This window comes from Pecten maximus, chromosome 10, assembly GCF_902652985.1.
Source record: "Pecten maximus chromosome 10, xPecMax1.1, whole genome shotgun sequence".
NCBI classification, from domain to species: Eukaryota; Metazoa; Mollusca; class Bivalvia; order Pectinida; family Pectinidae; genus Pecten; species Pecten maximus.
The window spans coordinates 2,410,705-2,429,922 of record NC_047024.1 but is presented as its reverse complement, the minus strand read 5'-3'; the positions used below and the strand labels follow the sequence as shown (position 1 = coordinate 2,429,922).

The 19,218-nt window shown below is 35.7% G+C and overlaps 1 protein-coding gene across 3 annotated transcripts in view; it reads left to right on the top strand.

Moving 5' to 3' along the window:
- The first annotated feature begins 2,461 nt into the window (after window positions 1-2,461).
- LOC117336745 overlaps window positions 2,462-19,218 on the top strand; it is a 25,477-nt gene continuing 8,720 nt past the window's right edge. The window contains exons 1-10 of one of the 3 annotated variants that reach the window (XM_033897365.1): window positions 2,462-2,601; window positions 5,323-5,382; window positions 7,794-7,865; window positions 10,221-10,259; window positions 10,616-10,696; window positions 13,552-13,620; window positions 14,124-14,192; window positions 14,808-14,876; window positions 17,443-17,511; window positions 17,797-17,913. In XM_033897365.1, coding sequence (XP_033753256.1) covers window positions 2,538-2,601; window positions 5,323-5,382; window positions 7,794-7,865; window positions 10,221-10,259; window positions 10,616-10,696; window positions 13,552-13,620; window positions 14,124-14,192; window positions 14,808-14,876; window positions 17,443-17,511; window positions 17,797-17,837 — 633 coding nt within the window. In that variant the 5' untranslated portion in view covers window positions 2,462-2,537 and the 3' untranslated portion in view covers window positions 17,838-17,913. Of the gene's footprint in view, window positions 2,602-5,322; window positions 5,383-7,793; window positions 7,866-10,220; window positions 10,260-10,615; window positions 10,697-13,551; window positions 13,621-14,123; window positions 14,193-14,807; window positions 14,877-17,442; window positions 17,512-17,796; window positions 17,914-19,218 lie in introns of those variants that run through there. The other 2 variants (XM_033897366.1, XM_033897367.1) reach the window with 2 other exon arrangements.

Here is a 19,218-nt window from a genome sequence, read left to right as displayed (position 1 = left end):
ACAACATTGTCTGATACAACACGCTTTTTTAAACGACAGTCATGATCAGACAAGAGCTTAGCATCATACTTCTGAAATTCTAATCAAAGGAAGCCAGGCTTAATTAAGATATTGACCAACTACTAAAATACACATACGACAGGATCTAGAAACAAGTTATACCCTTATATCAATCTATTTCCTCTTTTAATAGTACCATACATGTAATTGAACTGTAAAGCTCGTCTATCATTTCGCCAAATTATTTCATTAGCAGACCTTTTCATGACCTTGTACATAGAATGGTATGTAATAAGGAGTGCCTTACGGAAGAAATAACTGTCAAATATATTTTATTTTGTTTGTTTATTTTTGAATGATCGGCCCGATATTGAGCGAATGTAACAAATGACATGTTTTATGTCTTTCAACAACCCTATTTCCGATGAACATTTCCATTAACAGTTACTGTACTTACTAACAATTAGTTTATTGTGCGAATTTAGATCAAAACAACTGTCCTACAATATGTGATTTCTTGGTATTTCTCTACGTTGGCAAGCTACTATTGTTACTGGTTTGGCGGGAGATCTGACCTCAATTCTATCAGTTTTTTTAATTGGGATCTCCTGTTTCGTGTTTACTTCCTCCTCATCACCTTAATGGTATCGGGTTTGTTTTTAATTGGGATCCCCTGTTTTGTATAAAGTTCCTCTTCGTCTTTGTCTTCATTCTGCTTTTCGTCCCCTACGTCCACTTCGTCTCCATCTGTATGGGTTTAGGATATTGTGATTATTTGTGTCCAGATTTCCCAAATCCCCTACAGACTCACTCCTTAACACATTGTCTGAAGGTATGGCAATCACCTAGACATTTGTGTCCAGATTCAACACATCCCCTACAGACACACTCCTTAACACATTGTCTGAAGGTATGACCATAACGTGCTACATTTTGATGTGCTTTCTACAGAGAAGGCATCCTTAGCGTGATCTCTACAGCACAATTATCGCTAAGTAACTATCACTAGAAGATCTCCGGTTTGACAGTTAGTAATAGGACCATCTACTCTTAATCTCAGTCTGTAAAGATGTATGATATTACAGTCCCAAATGTAAGCTATCTGTGGATCCAACTATCTTCGGCGGACACAGGGGTATTTTTTCATCCTGAGTACTATTTTGTAACTCTTGCAATTTCCTGCGTTTACAGCACCACTGAAAACTGACGACAATAAAAGGTATATGTCTATGTTCACGATAAAGGTAATCAGAGCAAATTCAGACCAATAAGTAATTGTTTTGATCAATGTTTTTCATCGTTTGGTCTCCCTATCCGGACTAGTTATACTTAAATTTCAAAACAAATGTTGGTGTCCATGTATAGTTAAGTTAATCCCAAACATCATTATGTATAAAGATATACTAGACTTGTCATATTTTGAGTAAGTTTATATCTCTCGTCTCACCTTCTTTAAAAGTATACAGTGTGTTTCACATAAACAGTGTGTCGTTCTGAAGAAGTATATCGTACTGAAGAAGCAGTGTGTTGTATTCAGTATATCGTACTGAAGCAGTGTGTTGTACTCAGTATATCGTACTGAAGCAGTGTGTCGTACTCGGTATATCGTACTGAAGCAGTGTGTCGTACTCAGTATATCGTACTGAAGCAGTGTGTCGTACTCGGTATATCGTACTGAAGCAGTGTGTCGTACTCAGTATATCGTACTGAAGCAGTGTGTTGTACTCGGTATATAGTACTGAAGCAGTGTGTCGTACTCAGTATATCGTACTGAAGCAGTGTGTCTTACTCGGTATATCGTACTGAAGCAGTGTGTCGTACTCGGTATATCGTACTGAAGCAGTGTGTCGTACTCAGTATATCGTACTGAAGCAGTGTGTTGTACTCGGTATATCGTACTGAAGCAGTGTGTCGTACTCGGTATATCGTACTGAAGCAGTGTGTCGTACTCGGTATATCGTACTGAAGCAGTGTGTCGTACTCGGTATATCGTACTGAAGCAGTGTGTCGTACTCGGTATATCGTACTGAAGCAGTGTGTTGTACTCAGTATATCGTACTGAAGCAGTGTGTCGTACTCGGTATATCGTACTGAAGCAGTGTGTCGTACTCGGTATATCGTACTGAAGCAGTGTGTTGTACTCAGTATATCGTACTGAAGCAGTGTGTCGTACTCGGTATATCGTACTTTAACGGTGTGTCGTACTGTAGTTGTGAGTGGTACAGACACAATTATTTGGTACTGAGGGAGAAGGTTGTATGATGAGTGCGATTGAAATGACACTGATAGAGTTAATTTAATGGAAATGTTAAAGATAACGACACGGTCATAAATGGGTTAAAATATCCGTATTTGCCATATTTAGTATAAACTGTTTCAAATAAAAATGAGACATGTGATCGCGTCTGGCAACAGGTTGTTGATGGCTTTTCTATAAATGGGTAGAAGTGATTGTATTCTCTACTCATCTCTGGAGAGGCCTTCCGACACCGTGATACAATACGACACACAGGTAGCAGTGAAATACCCGGACAGAGATGAATACATCTGTATTTTTGTTACTATTTGTTACGGTTCCAGTCGTGGGGAGTTCCGATTTAGGTAAGGACCTTGTATGCTTTGTATTGTTCTGGGACCTATTGACGATTGGATGTTAGGGAGCGTTATGATTTAAAACACAAAGATAAAGCTAAAAAATGAAAAACAACCCTTCAGGTCAAAACACGGCTTCCGCTCCTTAAGATCATGCGAAACACAACTCGCCACATTCATACACGACCTAACACTAAATAACAATGCAAACAAACAGACAGACATTGTCATAATGGACTTTGCCAAAGCATTTGACAAAGTCCCACACAAACGCCTCCAGTACAAACTCAAATACTACGGAATTACAGGGAACACACTCACATGGATTACAGACTTTCTGACACACCGCACCCAAACAGTATTACTTGAAGGGAAACAATCGGACAAAGTCCAAGTCACCTCAGGAGTACCTCAAGGAACCTGCTTGGGCCCCATACTTTTCCTCATATACATCAACGACCTACCAGACTACATCAAACACAGCACTCTCAGACTCTTCGCCGACGATAGTATCATCTACAAGACAATCCACAACATAGACGACGCACACAAATTACAACAAGACATAAACGCAGCAGGACAGTGGGAACAAGACTGGCTCATGAAATTTCACCCAAACAAATGCAATATCATATCCACCTCAAACAAACGCACCAAAACAACATACAACTACAAACTACACGACCACACACTGCAACAAGTCGACGCCAGCAAATACTTAGGACTCACATTACAGAAAAATCTCAAATGGGATACACACATCAACAACATCACTGCAAACGCCAACAGATCACTAGGCTTCCTAAAACGCAACCTGAAAATAAACTCAAAACATATAAAAGAACATGCATACAAAGCCCTAGTGAGACCCAAACTGGAATACTGCTCTTCCATATGGGACCCGCACAACACAAACCAAATCAACCAAATAGAAAAAATTCAAGCGCAGAGCAGCACGATATGTACAAAACAGATACCACAACACAAGTTCAGTACAAGACATGATGGACAAACTCAACTGGCCCACACTTCAAACACGTAGACTCAAGACCAGACTCATACTTTTATACAAAATCATTCACCATCATGTCGCAATAGACCCACACGGCATCATGCACCCAGCTGACCCTAGGACAAGGCAAACACACCCCTACACCTTCAGACACCTATCTGCCACCAATGACACATATAAATACTCCTTTTTCCCACACACAATAACACAATGGAACCTTCTCCCGGTGGCAGCAGTACAATGCACTACACTAGAGATCGTCAAGGCACATATACACAATGCAGCCCTTGATGATCTCAAACACACACCATAAACACACCCTCATAATGTTTTTATCCTATAGTTTCCACTAAAAAAAAATTTAAAAAAAAACCTCTCACTGTACCCAAATCCCTGCACTTTTTTACTTCTTTTGAAGAGCATATGCAACGATCCCTCCTTTTGGTCGTAATCGTCATTTTTTGACGGAGGCTGAATAACGAAAGAAGAAGAAGAAGAAATCAGTATAATGGTTGGTATTAATATGGATGGGACTGAAATAATTGTATCCTACCTAAAGGATGTAACAGCGATACCTCCAAAAACGGTTCATATTCTGTGTTGCCTAACCCGAGGCTTTTCCGAGGGTTAAACAGTCAAGAATATGACCCCGAGAGTTTGAAATTTCTCGGTGACATCCTCAAGGAAGGAATTGCTATTATCTTTCTCTCACCATACTCCCATATCTACGAAGGGTCCAGTTGTCATATATTGACCATCTTAATGAACGCATCAACAAATTTATCAAATGCATTTTTAACGTGTAGTTATAAATGTATGTGTGACCGCCAATCTAATTAAAATTAGGCTTGTAATTAACGCTCCTCTACGATACACCGCGATACAAGATCTAGCAACTCCCCGCATGAGGTCATCTCAGCATGACCATTGAGCTCATCCAATCAGCGTTCCGTCTATGAAATTTTCGATGTACATTTGTAATTTCATTCTTCGGAAGTATAAATACTGACGTAACGTTACCGAAGTATTCCGAAGCAACATGGCTTTGCCAACTCCGGCCCACCAAGAACACCTCAGCGAATTTATAGTTTTACAAACGTGTACTGTCTTTGTTTTTTTAATCGTAACGTCACCAGGTAAACGGAACAGTCGTCAACGTTTTCGCACACATCGCGAAAACATTGACGAAAACAGCGAGCGGCGCGTACCTGGGGTAAAATATATCAAAAAAAAAAAAAAAAACAATAAATTTCCAAATTTACACACTGTTACGTGCAAGAGACAGATAGTGAAGAAAACAGTGTTTTGGGAAAAAAATGCTTTAAAGGGAGTAACTTGTACGGTAAAGATTTTCGAAATCCAGTTGGCAACACAATCCTTCAACACTATATTGTTTAAACGTTTTATGTTCTTCTTTAAATGTAACGTCCAGGCAATTATAAAGCATTGTAAGCAGAACGGCGATCAAAATATTTTTGAAACTTTTAAAGCTTTTCTGTTTGACATGTATGCTAAAATTAATAATTTGGTAATGTATGAAGATTTGCCACTAATTAATGCAGTAACTTCAACAACTAAAAACCTCTGCTGAGGTGAGGACGCACTGTCTGAACTGCACTGACAGAAATGAAATGATTATTGGAATTACATTACACAGTAATACTATTTATTTATTATCAAACATTACCTAGAGATATGTATTTTTATTTTTATTACAGATCCGAACGAAATACAACTAATAGGATTGAAATGTACAACCAAGTATATGTATCCTGACAGTAAGTTAAACTCAACAACTGTATCAATATGATATACAGACATCAATGTTATGGCGAAATCAACACATTATCCTCAAAAATATCCATATATCTGCATCTAACGAAAACTTTGTTTAAAACTGTGACGCTCCAATACATGCTTGTTCAGCGAGGATGTAGATACAAAATGTTTGAAACAGGAAAATTGAAATTACATGCATCACATTTACGATATCGCTTACCGGTAAACTTTCTCATTGTCTGCATTGCAGGCTGGAATGGTTTTATTAATAGCGATCTACTCAGTCATAATTCTGGTGCAAAAGGCTGTATATTTACATACAAAAGGCTGAATATTTATATACAAAAGGCTGTATATTTACAGACAAAAGGCTGTATATCTAGATACCAAAGGTTGAATATTTACATACAAAAGGCTGTATATCTATATACAAAAGGCTGAATATCTATATACTAAAGGTTGTATATTTACATACAAAAGGCTGTATATTTACATACAAAATGCCGTATATTTATATACAAAGGGCTGAATATCTATATACTAAAGGTTGTTTATTTACATACAAAATGCTGTATATTCACATACAAAAGGCTGTATATTTACACACAAAATGCCGTATATCTATATACTAAAGGCTGAATATCTAGATACCAAAGGTTGAATATTTACATACAAAAGGCTGTATATCTATATACAAAAGGCTGAATATTTACATGAAAAGGCTGTATATTTATATACAAAATGTTGTATATTTACATACAAATGTTGTTTATCTAAAAAAACTGGTTATGCTATTTAACGGTTTATGAAACAACATTTAACCGAGTGTATCAAAATACATCTGAAATTTTCGTAGGAATGGGGTTCAAATAAAAGAAGGGGGGATACGAAGGGATTGTGCAGCCTGTGATTAATTAGAGATAATTCTGTTGATTGGAGTGATAATTAATGCTATGAAAAGTAGTAAGCATGTCTTTAAAAGTTAAAACTGGACGTTTGAGCTAAAGATGGCGCTATTACAGGTTACTATAAAATCATTAATTCTCAGGAGAATGGCGATGTCATCTATCACAGTAGAATGGCCATGTTGTATATCACAGTAGAATGGCGATGTCATCTATCACAGTAGAATGGCCATGTTGTCTATCACAGTAGAATGGTGATATTGTCTATCACAGTAGAATGGCCATGTTGTATATCACATTAGAATGGCGATGTTGTCTATCACAGTAGAATGGCGATGTTGTATATCATAGTAGAATGGCCATGTTGTATATCACATTAGAATGGCGATGTTGTCTATCACAGTAGAATGGCCATGTTGTAGATCACAGTAGAATGGCGATGTTGTATATCACAGTAAAATGGCGATGTTGTATATCACAGTAGAATGGCCATGTTGTAGATCACAGTAGAATGGCGATGTTGTATATCACAGTAGAATGGCGATGTTGTCTATTACAGTATAATGGCCATGTTGTCTATCACAGTAGAATGGTGATGTTGTCTATTACAGTAGAATGGTGATGTTGTCTATCACAGTAGAATGGCGATGTTGTCTATCACAGTAGAATGGCCATGTTGTATATCACAGTAGAATGGCCATGTTGTCTATCACAGTAGAATGGTGATGTTGTATATCACAGTATAATGGTGATGTTGTCTATCACAGTAGAATGGCGATGTTGTCTATCACAATATAATGGTGATGTTGTCTATCACAGTAGAATGGCGATGTTGTCTATCACGATATAATGGCGATGTTGTCTATCACGATATAATGGCGATGTTGTCTATCACGATATAATGGCGATGTTGTCTATCACGATAGAATGGCAGAAAGTAAAAGTTGGTTACAATATGTATCTATCCATACCAGATTATACTATCATGTTATTATGGTGGCCAAATTTTCCAATATCGCTCCTTCGCTCCTTCGACCTAAACGCAAAAGAGCAAAGTAGCGAAAACGCGATGGCGAAGGAGCGAAAACACGATGGCTAAGGAACGATGGAACTTCGCTCCTTCGCTCCTTCTCTCCTTCGCTCCATCCTTTGCGCCATCGTGTTTTCGCTCCTTCGCCGTCGTATTTTCTCCCCTTTTCCATCGTTTTTTCGTTCCTTCGCTTCTTAGCCATCGTGTTTTCGCACCTTTGCCATCGTATTTTCGCTCCTTTGCTTCTTCGCTCATTCGAAATCATGTTTTTACTCCTTCGCTCCTTTGAGGATTAAGTCGAAGTAGCGAAGGAGCTATATTGGAAATATGGCCCTAACGGAACACAATTTGTTTTTGATAACAGCATACATTTAAGTTACATCTTTATATCAAATAGAAAAAAAAATCAAATTATATTACAGATGCAATCCGAGTAATATCTGACGTTATCTTACGGTAATTTATTTCCTTATAGGTGGAGAAGGAACACAAGAAGTATTAATGACATGTAAACCCAACGACGTGTTCATGGACATGTCTGGTAACGGTTAGTAAAACTAAAAAGCATATTTAATTATGGACATATTATGAGGACAATTCTCCTCAAAAGCATATATATTTGATGTTCATAATTTGCTCCAGTTTTGTTGCTCTTGGTTAAGAATAATAGGTTTCGTGATATTTTGAAAAAGTTCAATTATATGCAGTCAAATAGCGATGAAAAAGAAACCATTGAAAAAGTAAACATTTAAAAAAAAATGTATTTGCATTCAATTTCGGTTTTAATATTTTCACAAAAACCTTTATTACTGCAAGTATCCACCATTTTGTAAACAGGATATATACAGATATATGAACAGCACAAGATAATACAATAAGATGCAGGAAGAGAAGTATTTTTGGTACCGAAGGCTGTGGCTAGCGTGACATGTACAGAGCCATGTTCTATGATGGAACGTTATGTGACCAACGGCCAAGTTATTTGAAAATATCTCGCGCGTACAAATGCCGATGTGTAAATAGACGTTTCGTCCAAAAATGATACACAGTATCCGTATAGAATCATTTTGGGACGAAACGTATATTTTTGAGGTTTGAGAAACAAACATATACACTCCTACTAAAAATAGAATGGCGTAGGACTACAAAACCAAATGGCGTGAATTCTCCAGTTGGGATTCCCACGTCCACTGTAAGTGGCGGGATATGGTCCTAGGAGTAGCCATATGTCCCTATTTGCTATAAACCTGTGGAAAACATCAATTGACGAGTGACCAAAACTACAAACTATAATTTGGAATGAATATCTCATCATTTGAACTACAAACGATAGAAAGAGGCGGTGGAGTCGCCAGTTATGACATATAGTAAGATGTTAAGTTGTGTGAGTCAATTAACTACGTGACATGTGGCGGATTATCTTCCATTCATGCCGAGTCGGTAGCCGGTTTGGCGTTGGTTAATCCAATGTCATTCCCTATTTAGGCTCGGTATGTTGAAATGTCTCGCTACTTGCAGGTTCTGGCGTTCCTGCTTGATGGAACAACGGTGGTTGTTTATCCTCAGGTTAAGTGATTTTTTGGTCTCTCTTACATACTGCATGTTACACTTGGCACAGATAATGATGTATATTACATTGACCGATGTACAGGGACTGACTGGAGGATGCAGCAGTTCTGTCCATTAGTTTCACAATTGAATTAATGAATGGTTGCTGTGAGTATATGGGCAGAGTTTACACCTCTTACTGTTATATGTCTGGAAACACTAAGCTATATATACATATAGAGTAATAATAAAAAAAACTCAAATCAGAAAATCACAAGCGGTTTCACGTGCTTTGAGAGCAAGCTCTTCAGGTGTAAATCACCTTATTTCCTTTGAAACAGATCACACGACTTGTGATTGTTGGATATGGAATTTACCCCTGAAGATCTTGCTCTCAAAGCATGTGAAAGCGCTTGTGATTTTTTGGTTTGTGTTTTTTATTATTATTACTATGTCTATCCATCACAAGGACATTATTTACATATATATATGCAAAAAGGTAATGATGAACGGGATACATCCCTCATATATATATATTTCTACCACAATACGCTGTGTTATTCAACTCTCAGACCATCAGTTAATCATCACAGCTGTTGATTAACAATCTGTTTATACCACACGTGGTATAAACTCTTTACGCATTTCGATTGGCTAACACGGTGAACTTTGACCCAAGCTGCAGTTGTTATTGACGTCATCAATAATCTAATGACGTCACATCACCGGGTCCCGGACGTCACCGGTACACTTTATTTACATACGCGAATTTATACTTGGCCACGTTTCCCTTTGATTCAAGCCGATATTATTGTGGTAGAAACAGGTCACACGACTCGAAATTGTTGGATATGGAATTTATTTCACACTCGTAAGTTATTTTTTAAAAGTTGCAAAAAACACTCGCCCAACAATTTCGAGTCGTGTGACCTGTTTCTACCACAATACGCTGTGTTATTCCACTGTCAAGCCATTGTATAAATGTGCCGACTGTTGGATATATATATGTTATATGACCTTCCAGTCTTTTGATTGGTCAAAAATTCGAACTTTGACCCGCGCTGCAATTGTTATTGACGTCATCAATAATCGAATGACGTCACATCACCGGGTCCCGGCCGTCACCTGTACACTTTATTTGCATACGCGAAGTAAGACTTAGCCACGATTTCCTTTGAAACAGATCACACGACTCGTGATTGTTGGATATGGAATTTATTTCATCCTCGTAAGTTATTTTTAAAAGTTAAAAAAGGTCAAGGGGATATATCCCACATGTTGTTTTTAAGTAAAATTATATCGATGAAGTTTACAATAGGACTTTATATACCTTAACTTTTTTATTACTACAAAGGTCAACGGTGGACATATCCCATACCTCTATATGGAAAAGGTAAGGATGATCGGAGGATAACTCCCATATATATATTATATAAATATATCTAAAAGGTCACGATAAACGGGGATACGTACCATATATACATATGAATAAGGTAACGATACAAAGGGGAATACATCCACTGTATATAGATGTAAAAGGTAAGAGTTAATACGATAATGTAAAAGGCAGAATATAGACAAACTGGTTGAGGTTAGTTTACGGTCCTAATAACGTAAAGCAATATTTCAAGGGTGTTTACTCCTCTTGATATTATGTACCTCGGCTCCAGAATAAAGATTAAGAAAAATAAGATAAAGTGATACTTATTAATAAGACAAATAGTAATCTTTGTTTTAATCATTTATTAGTATTTATCAAAGGAGACGAGCTATGGCATCCAAAACTCAAAGGTGAAAGTGGCAAGGAAAAACGCGATTCTGATCCTGAAGGTAGTACAATATATTTATTCTATTTACTTAAGTTACTTCAAGGTCAATAACTTTGACCTTGAAACATGAAAAATGATCAATATAACAGGGATAGGTAGTTAATCTCAAATTTTGTAAAAATTCATATTGTTATTACGCTGAAATAAGTGGATAGGAAGGGATAATGTATGTCACTTAGTAATGGGGCCGTCAATTCGTCAGTGATAAATATTAGTTATTATATATTACAAGTGTATCATAATTAACTCAATATCACACCACAGTTATCGCGATGGGTGATATTGAAACTTAGTTTTGATTTTCACTAGCTTTCTGTTTATATATTTTCTTTTATTAGTACTCGGATATCATCCTTTCTTTCATCTACGAGCAGGAAAGTGGGGGATAGCTGGAATCAAAGGAAATGGTAAGGATCCATACGATTGGTTGAGATTAGTTTACGGTGATTTTTTGGTCTCTCTTACATACTGCATGTTACACTTGGCACAGATAATGATGTATATTACAATGACCGATGTACAGGGACTGACTGGAGGATGCAGCAGTTCTGTCCATTAGTTTCACAATTGAATTAATGAATGGTTGCTGTGAGTATATGGGCAGAGTTTACACCTCTTACTGTTATGTCTGGAAACAGCCAACGGCAGTAGTATGAGATGGTGAAGGTAGCTTACCGCTGGCTACCAAATCTTTGGTTGTGGTCTGTGGTGAGCTAGTATTGGTGGTTCCGGAAAATATCATTGAGTTTACTGAACGAAGGCAGGATGTGCCCATGTTTCTGGAAGATTGTAGATAGTGCTGGCATGCTGGAATGAAAGGTTACCACACAGGGTACTCTTCCAGTTTTCTGTCTGGCTTTATATCCCCGTGTACTCGCCCTGTCCAGTGCTTTCACCCTATCGATCTCACAATCAATCAAGGCTGCTCCATATTCCATACTGTGAACATATATACAGCCGACCATCACTGCGCCATTGAAACGTTCTTTTTCATTTGTGTTTCTAAGCTATATATCTATTTATTAGCACAATGTATCATATACACTATGTGTTGGTGATCCGAAGATATAGATTTGAATTTCCTGTCGTAGTTGTACCGAGAGAAATATATATAATATATGTACAATTCGTATCCATGTATGTAAATACATTGCGATCCAGGTATTCGTATCATCTTATAGACGACTTTCACAATGATCATGTCAGGGTATCGGGCCGACCATCACTGCGCCATTAAAACGTTCTTTTTAAGAACGCCGATGTGGCACTGCGGTATAAGCTGCGGATATTTCTGGCTAGGCGATTGGGTGCCGTAGATCGTGAGTTCGAGGCCCGGTCAGGGCATCAGTCAAAAAGTTGTCTTCCTTCGTCATTTGTGTTTCTAAGCTATATATACATATAGAGTAATAATAAAAAAAAAAACACAAACCAGAAAATCACAAGCGCTTTCACGTGCTTTGAGAGCAAGCTCTTCAGGTGTAAATCATCTTATTTCCTTTGAAACAGATCATTAAAAGTTGCAAAAAACACTCGCTAAAGCTCGTGTCTTTTGTAACTTTGAAAAAATAACTTACTAGTGTGAAATAAATTCCATATCCAACAATTTCGAGTCGTGTGACCTGTTTCTACCACAATACGCTGTGTTATTCCACTGTCAAGCCATTGTATAAATGTGCCGACTGTTGGATATATATATGTTATATGACCTTCCAGTCTTTTGATTGGTCAACAATTCGAACTTTGACCCGCGCTGCAATTGTTATTGACGTCATCAATAATCGAATGACGTCACATCACCGGGTCCCGGCCGTCACCTGTACACTTTATTTGCATACGCGAAGTAAGACTTAGCCACGATTTCCTTTGAAACAGATCACACGACTCGTGATTGTTGGATATGGAATTTATTTCATCCTCGTAAGTTATTTTTAAAAGTTAAAAAAGGTCAAGGGGATATATCCCACATGTTGTTTTTAAGTAAAATTATATCGATGAAGTTTACAATAGGACTTTATATACCTTAACTTTTTTATTACTACAAAGGTCAACGGGGGACATATCCCATACCTCTATATGGAAAAGGTAAGGATGATCGGAGGATAACTCCCATATATATATTATATAAATATATCTAAAAGGTCACGATAAACGGGGATACGTACCATATATACATATGTATAAGGTAACGATACAAAGGGGAATACATCCACTGTATATAGATGTAAAAGGTAAGAGTTAATACGATAATGTAAAAGGCAGAATATAGACAAACTGGTTGAGGTTAGTTTACGGTCCTAATAACGTAAAGCAATATTTCAAGGGTGTTTACTCCTCTTGATATTATGTACCTCGGCTCCAGAATAAAGATTAAGAAAAATAAGATAAAGTGATACTTATTAATAAGACAAATAGTAATCTTTGTTTTAATCATTTATTAGTATTTATCATAGGAGACGCGCGATGGCATCCAAAACTCAAAGGTGAAAGTGGCAAGGAAAAACGCGATTCTGATCCTGAAGGTAGTACAATATATTTATTCTATTTACTTAAGTTACTTCAAGGTCAATAACTTTGACCTTGAAACATGAAAAATGATCAATATAACAGGGATAGGTAGTTAATCTCAAATTTTGTAAAAATTCATATTGTTATTACGCTGAAATAAGTGGATAGGAAGGGATAATGTATGTCACTTAGTAATGGGGCCGTCAATTCGTCAGTGATAAATATTAGTTATTATATATTACAAGTGTATCATAATTAACTCAATATCACACCACAGTTATCGCGATGGGTGATATTGAAACTTAGTTTTGATTTTCACTAGCTTTCTGTTTATATATTTTCTTTTATTAGTACTCGGATATCATCCTTTCTTTGATGTACGAGCAGGAAAGTGGGGGATAGCTGGAATCAAAGGAAAAGGTAAGGATCCATACGATTGGTTGAGATTAGTTTACGGTCAAAAACGAAATAAAGTAAAGCAATATTTCTGGGATATTGAATATGAATTTTTCTAAACATTGGGATGTAAACACTTATATATGGGGATATAATTGGAAATAATCACTATCGTTTATATCAATACAACTTTTACACGTCGTTCTTCAAAATTTCAATAAGATATCAATACATATCTGTGCATATTTTCATTGTATGCGAAGGTAAATTAGACCTATTTGCATTTAGTAAAGATTGGATATAACAATGACATAAATAGGTATAGAGTGTTACTTAGGACTAGATATTAGAAGTAATGACTCCAGGATTTAAGAGGTGGAAGGTCGGTCTGTCTGTCCTGTTTACTTATCTTGATATCAAGTACCTCGGCTCTAGAATAAAGATATATGTTTTAAGATAAAGTGATACTAATTGTTAAAGACAATTAATCATTTTTTGCTTTAAATATTTAATTGTATGTATCATAGAAGGAGAGATTTGGCTTCCCATACTCATAGGTGAAAGAGGCAAAGAAACGCGCGATTCTGATCCAGAAGGTAGTACAATGTATTTATAATCATATTTTAAGTTACTTTAAGGTCCATAACAAAATAATTGATATAACAGAGATATGGAAGTTAAGTTTTGTCAAATTCATATTGTTATTCCACTGAAATGTTTTGATAGGACAGGATTATGTCATCTGTCATTTAGTAATGGAGCCGTTAATTTATCGATTGAAAGTGATAAATATTAGTTATGGACGTTGGTAGGTCTACTATGTCTATTGCAGGTAATGTTTTGTTAAAACTAGAATTTGTGTTATGGGAAGAGAAAACGTGTATTGCATATTACAAGTGGGTACTATTGAATCAAGAATTAGTGTTATGGGAAGAAAATCTGAATTATATATTACAAGTAGGTATTGTTGAAACCTGTACATGCTGTTTCAAGTCCGACTGTTGCATGTGTCATAACCCAATATCACAGCAACACAGTCATCGTGATGGTTGATATTGAAAACACAGTTTTGATTTATACTAGATTTTTGTTTATTCATTAAATATAACTTAGCCTCACCGTACAATAAACATACTGTTTTTAAGGGATAATGATAACGACAACGATTACACTTATACTTTTATATAATTTGATTGTTTTAATACCATTAGGTTTGGCTGCGGTCCTTAATCTGGATAAAAGAAAGCGGTGGACACATGGCATATATGTTAATAACAAAGGTAAGGATACACGGGGACACATGACATTTACATAGTGATTGACTGGATTTCACTTTTATGTCCACCATGCTTTTATGGAGCATTTCTTCTCAGCTTAAAGTTTAAACTTTCATAATTTGTGACAAATAGTTTTTTTTCCGTGTAAAATTACTGTGCCAAAAATAGTTTTATTTATAATTTCAAAAATAACATTTAGTTAAATATGTTAGCCCAGTTATGAGACAGATTGTGTCAGCTACTATACTAAAGTATACATATTTAGTCATGTATTTACCAGACATCTTATGTAAGATTAGTGGCCTACATTCAATTTCAAACAATTTTATTGACAAAAATACAATTGTCAAAGGGATTAGACATCAGACATTGCCTATATAAGTCTTCTCCCTAAGAACAACACAGTGGTACAAAATACAGACATTCATTATTAGTACATACACAAAACATAACAAAACAAAAATAGTCATCTAAATTAAAATGTTTCAATTGAAGGGAGATAACTCCAATATGATTATCATACTTAAATGAGATTTAAATGGTGTAAGAAAATAAACATATAATTCAAATTTGTCATTAACATAATAACTTGAATAAATGATTCTATTTTAGTTGGTTATTATATTTTGCAAATATTTAGTGAAATTGTGGCCCCCTCCACATACAGATATAGGCCAAGGACTGTCCATTTCACATTAAGAGTGGCCTACATGATTATTCAATAATATATATGTAGCATTTTAACAGAGTAGACCATGTATAGGTATAACGTATTAACTGTCTGTGTAATGGTTCACGTGTAGTAAATTGTCCATCGATGTATTTAAGTCCTGTATTCGTAGCTAAAAGGGGGTCTTGGGTTTGGCACTCAAGCCGGCCGTTGGCCGCAAGGCTGGCCTCTGTTATACTGTGTACATAGTGTATATTCGTGCAATGGACACTAATAAATATATATAGAAGCATAACCATTTATATTGCATTGATGCCGTATCCAACTGTATTATATTACCATAAATAATACAAAACTTTAGCGATATTATTAAAAAAAAAAAAAAAAAAAAAACTTTCTTTACTCTTTTTTATTAGAAAAACAGCACCATCTTTTATGCGTTAAAATGTTTTAAACAAAGCCACGTGTTTGGTAAAAGTAAGTTCCTGTACTGCAACCTTTTCATGGACAAGGTCAAAGGTCAATGTTTCCATGCAAGAATGGTGAACAAACAAATCTGGTATTGTTGAATGTTGACAAAGCTTGAGCATGTGTAATGATAAACGGTGTATTTTCCCAGATATAGATGTAAAATGTAACGATAAACGGGGGATAAATCTCATATATATCTTGGACAGTTCCCGCCGACTGGTATAATCTCCTTTTTTATAGGCTTAGTGTTCTTTAGGTTATCATGTAGAGTCAGCTGTTAAACAACTAGGATATATTAGTCCAGTTATTGTTTAGGTGAGTTGTAGTTTGGTGGTATTGTGACTATGTAGTGGTTTAATGCCGACTTTAGTCCGTCCTTCATTCCGTATGAGTAGCCGCTAGTTAAACAGTTAGGTGTGTGAACGATGTACGAACGTGTGAGAGTGAAATGCATGTATATGTGTTGAATTTATTGCGACTTTCTATTATATCCTTACTTAACACTTGTTGAGTCAATAAATTATACATTGATCTTTAAATATCTAAGTTCGTGTTTCATTTGCCATATATTTCTGGTTACTCAATCCTAAGACTACAATGGGCCCGAGCTCCCCGAAGCTGGGTTAGGTTTCTATCACAGAAACCGTTCCTTTTACATACTTCAAAGGTAGGGGCGATAATGGTGCAAAACTTAGAATTAATTACTTAAGAAGTAGAATATATTGAAAATGGTTGTGATTGGTTTATGGTTCACCTCAAAATAAGGTAAAGCAGTATATCAGGGATGTAAAAGGTTAAATTCCCTAAAGAGTGGAATACAAACACTTATATATGAGGACGATATAGCTATCATATATATCAATATTGCATTGACATGTTATTCCTCGAAATTTCGATAAGATATCTATACGTATCTGTGCATATGTTCATGTTATGTGAAAATGACCTATTTGCATTAAAGGAGTATTCCTTCGTTTGAATAAAGCTAGGTCGTCAAAATTAAACTTACTGGAAAATGTGCATTTTTGTCCTAGTAGTAAAAGTTAAAATCTTTACATTCATAAGGCACTTTTACTCTCAAGATAAACCAAGACATACGGTATTTGTATACGATTCGCATTTTTATTGTAGATTTCGGCGTTAATTTCATTACATGTAGGCACAGACACTCATAGTATCATCGTTGGGACATAGATTCCATCAATAGAAATTGTGCATGTTTCTGATGTGCAAGGAATTCCCCTTAAGTAAAGAATGGATATATAAATGAGAGGGAGGGGTATGAATTTTCACTTAATGGTAAGACTGGCTACGAGGAATAACTTACTTCAACTGTAGAATGAAGATAAAGCATTTTAAATAAAGAGATAATTATTGTTAAGACAAATAGTAATCTTCGTTTTTAATCATTTTATGTGTGTATCATAGAAGGAGAGCATTGGCATCCAAATCTTAAAGCTGAAACAGGCAAAGAAAATCTCAATTCTGTTCATGAAGGTAGTGAAATTTATATATACTAACTGTTTACGTTACTTCTACTCCAAGGAAGGCATTGTGTAAATTGTGACTTGTTATTTGTCAACTGGAAGTGAAACATGTAAATGTTTGTTACGGACGGTGGTAGGTTTATGATGCCTATTGCAAGTCGGGCGGGTGAGGGGGCGAGTGAGGGTCATATCATGACACTTATGCAGGATACAGGTTATACATGTAACATAAATATAAGACGTCTACATGCAGCACATGTATCTTTTAATTATTTTTCTCTTCAATTTTTTACAGTATCAAGAGGAGATGCGGAAACTTGGGCAGCGATACATTGAGATGACTTGTCATATTGACAACGATGATCAGTTATTGTCATCAGCTGAAAATAAAATCCCGTCAACAATATCGAAATATGTTCGTAACTTGTCAATATTTACTTTATAATTAGAAGTCATAATCATTCCACAAATATACAATACTCAAAAATTCAAAAAACCGATTGAATCATCGGGTTAGGGTTTGTCTATATTACCGTTTATTGTTTGCAACTTTGTTGTTGGTAACTTTCCTATTTTTGATTTCCTTACTTTTGCGTTTTGTGGCGTAGCTTCATCATTAGACAAATATTGTTTCTATCACTAAATATGTTTTCAATCTTCAGTTCATCTGTTTTTGTGTAAAATCCTTTTTGACGGAAAATAGAGAATTTAAATTATAATCACTTGTTGTGGTTCAATTTTGAATAACTGATCGAAACCCTTGGTATTGGTGGAAAAAAAACAAAGTTTCAACTATTGTTTGCCCTACTGTTGTATAACCGGAAGTGACGTACACATTGGTACAAGCTTGTTAAGGTAGGAAAATATAAATATTTACTGAAGTAGAAACTCATAAAACTTATAAATCTATTGTTTATTTTTGATTATGTTCGTTTGTAATAATCTCAAAATTGGCCATAGAATAGTCGTACGTGAACCGACACTGTTTCTTCTTTTGAATTCAGGACCACTTTGGCTGAGGTGTGTCTGTGTGTTCTTTTATTGTTTTGAGAATGTTAGGCTTGATTTTCTTATAATTTTGTAATCAGAACTGAAAAAAATCAATAAAACGAAGTCAAAATATAAACAAAATATAGATGTGTATGACGACCCTCTGTATGAACACCAGGTGCTCATATTGGAGTTATCTCCCTTCAATTGAAACATTTTAATTTAGATGACTATTTTTGTTTTGTTATGTTTTGTGTATGTACTAATAATGAATGTCTGTATTTTGTACCACTGTGTTGTTCTTAGGGAGAAGACTTATATAGGCAATGTCTGATGTCTAATCCCTTTGACAATTGTATTTTTGTCAATAAAATTGTTTGAAATTGAATGTAGGCCACTAATCTTACATAAGATGTCTGGTAAATACATGACTAAATATGTATACTTTAGTATAGTAGCTGACACAATCTGTCTCATAACTGGGCTAACATATTTAACTAAATGTTATTTTTGAAATTATAAATAAAACTATTTTTGGCACAGTAATTTTACACGGAAAAAAACTATTTGTCACAAATTATGAAAGTTTAAACTTTAAGCTGAGAAGAAATGCTCCAAAAAAGCATGGTGGACATAAAAGTGAAATCCAGTCAATCACTATGTAAATGTCATGTGTCCCTGTGTATCCTTACCTTTGTTATTAACATATATGCCATGTGTCCACCGC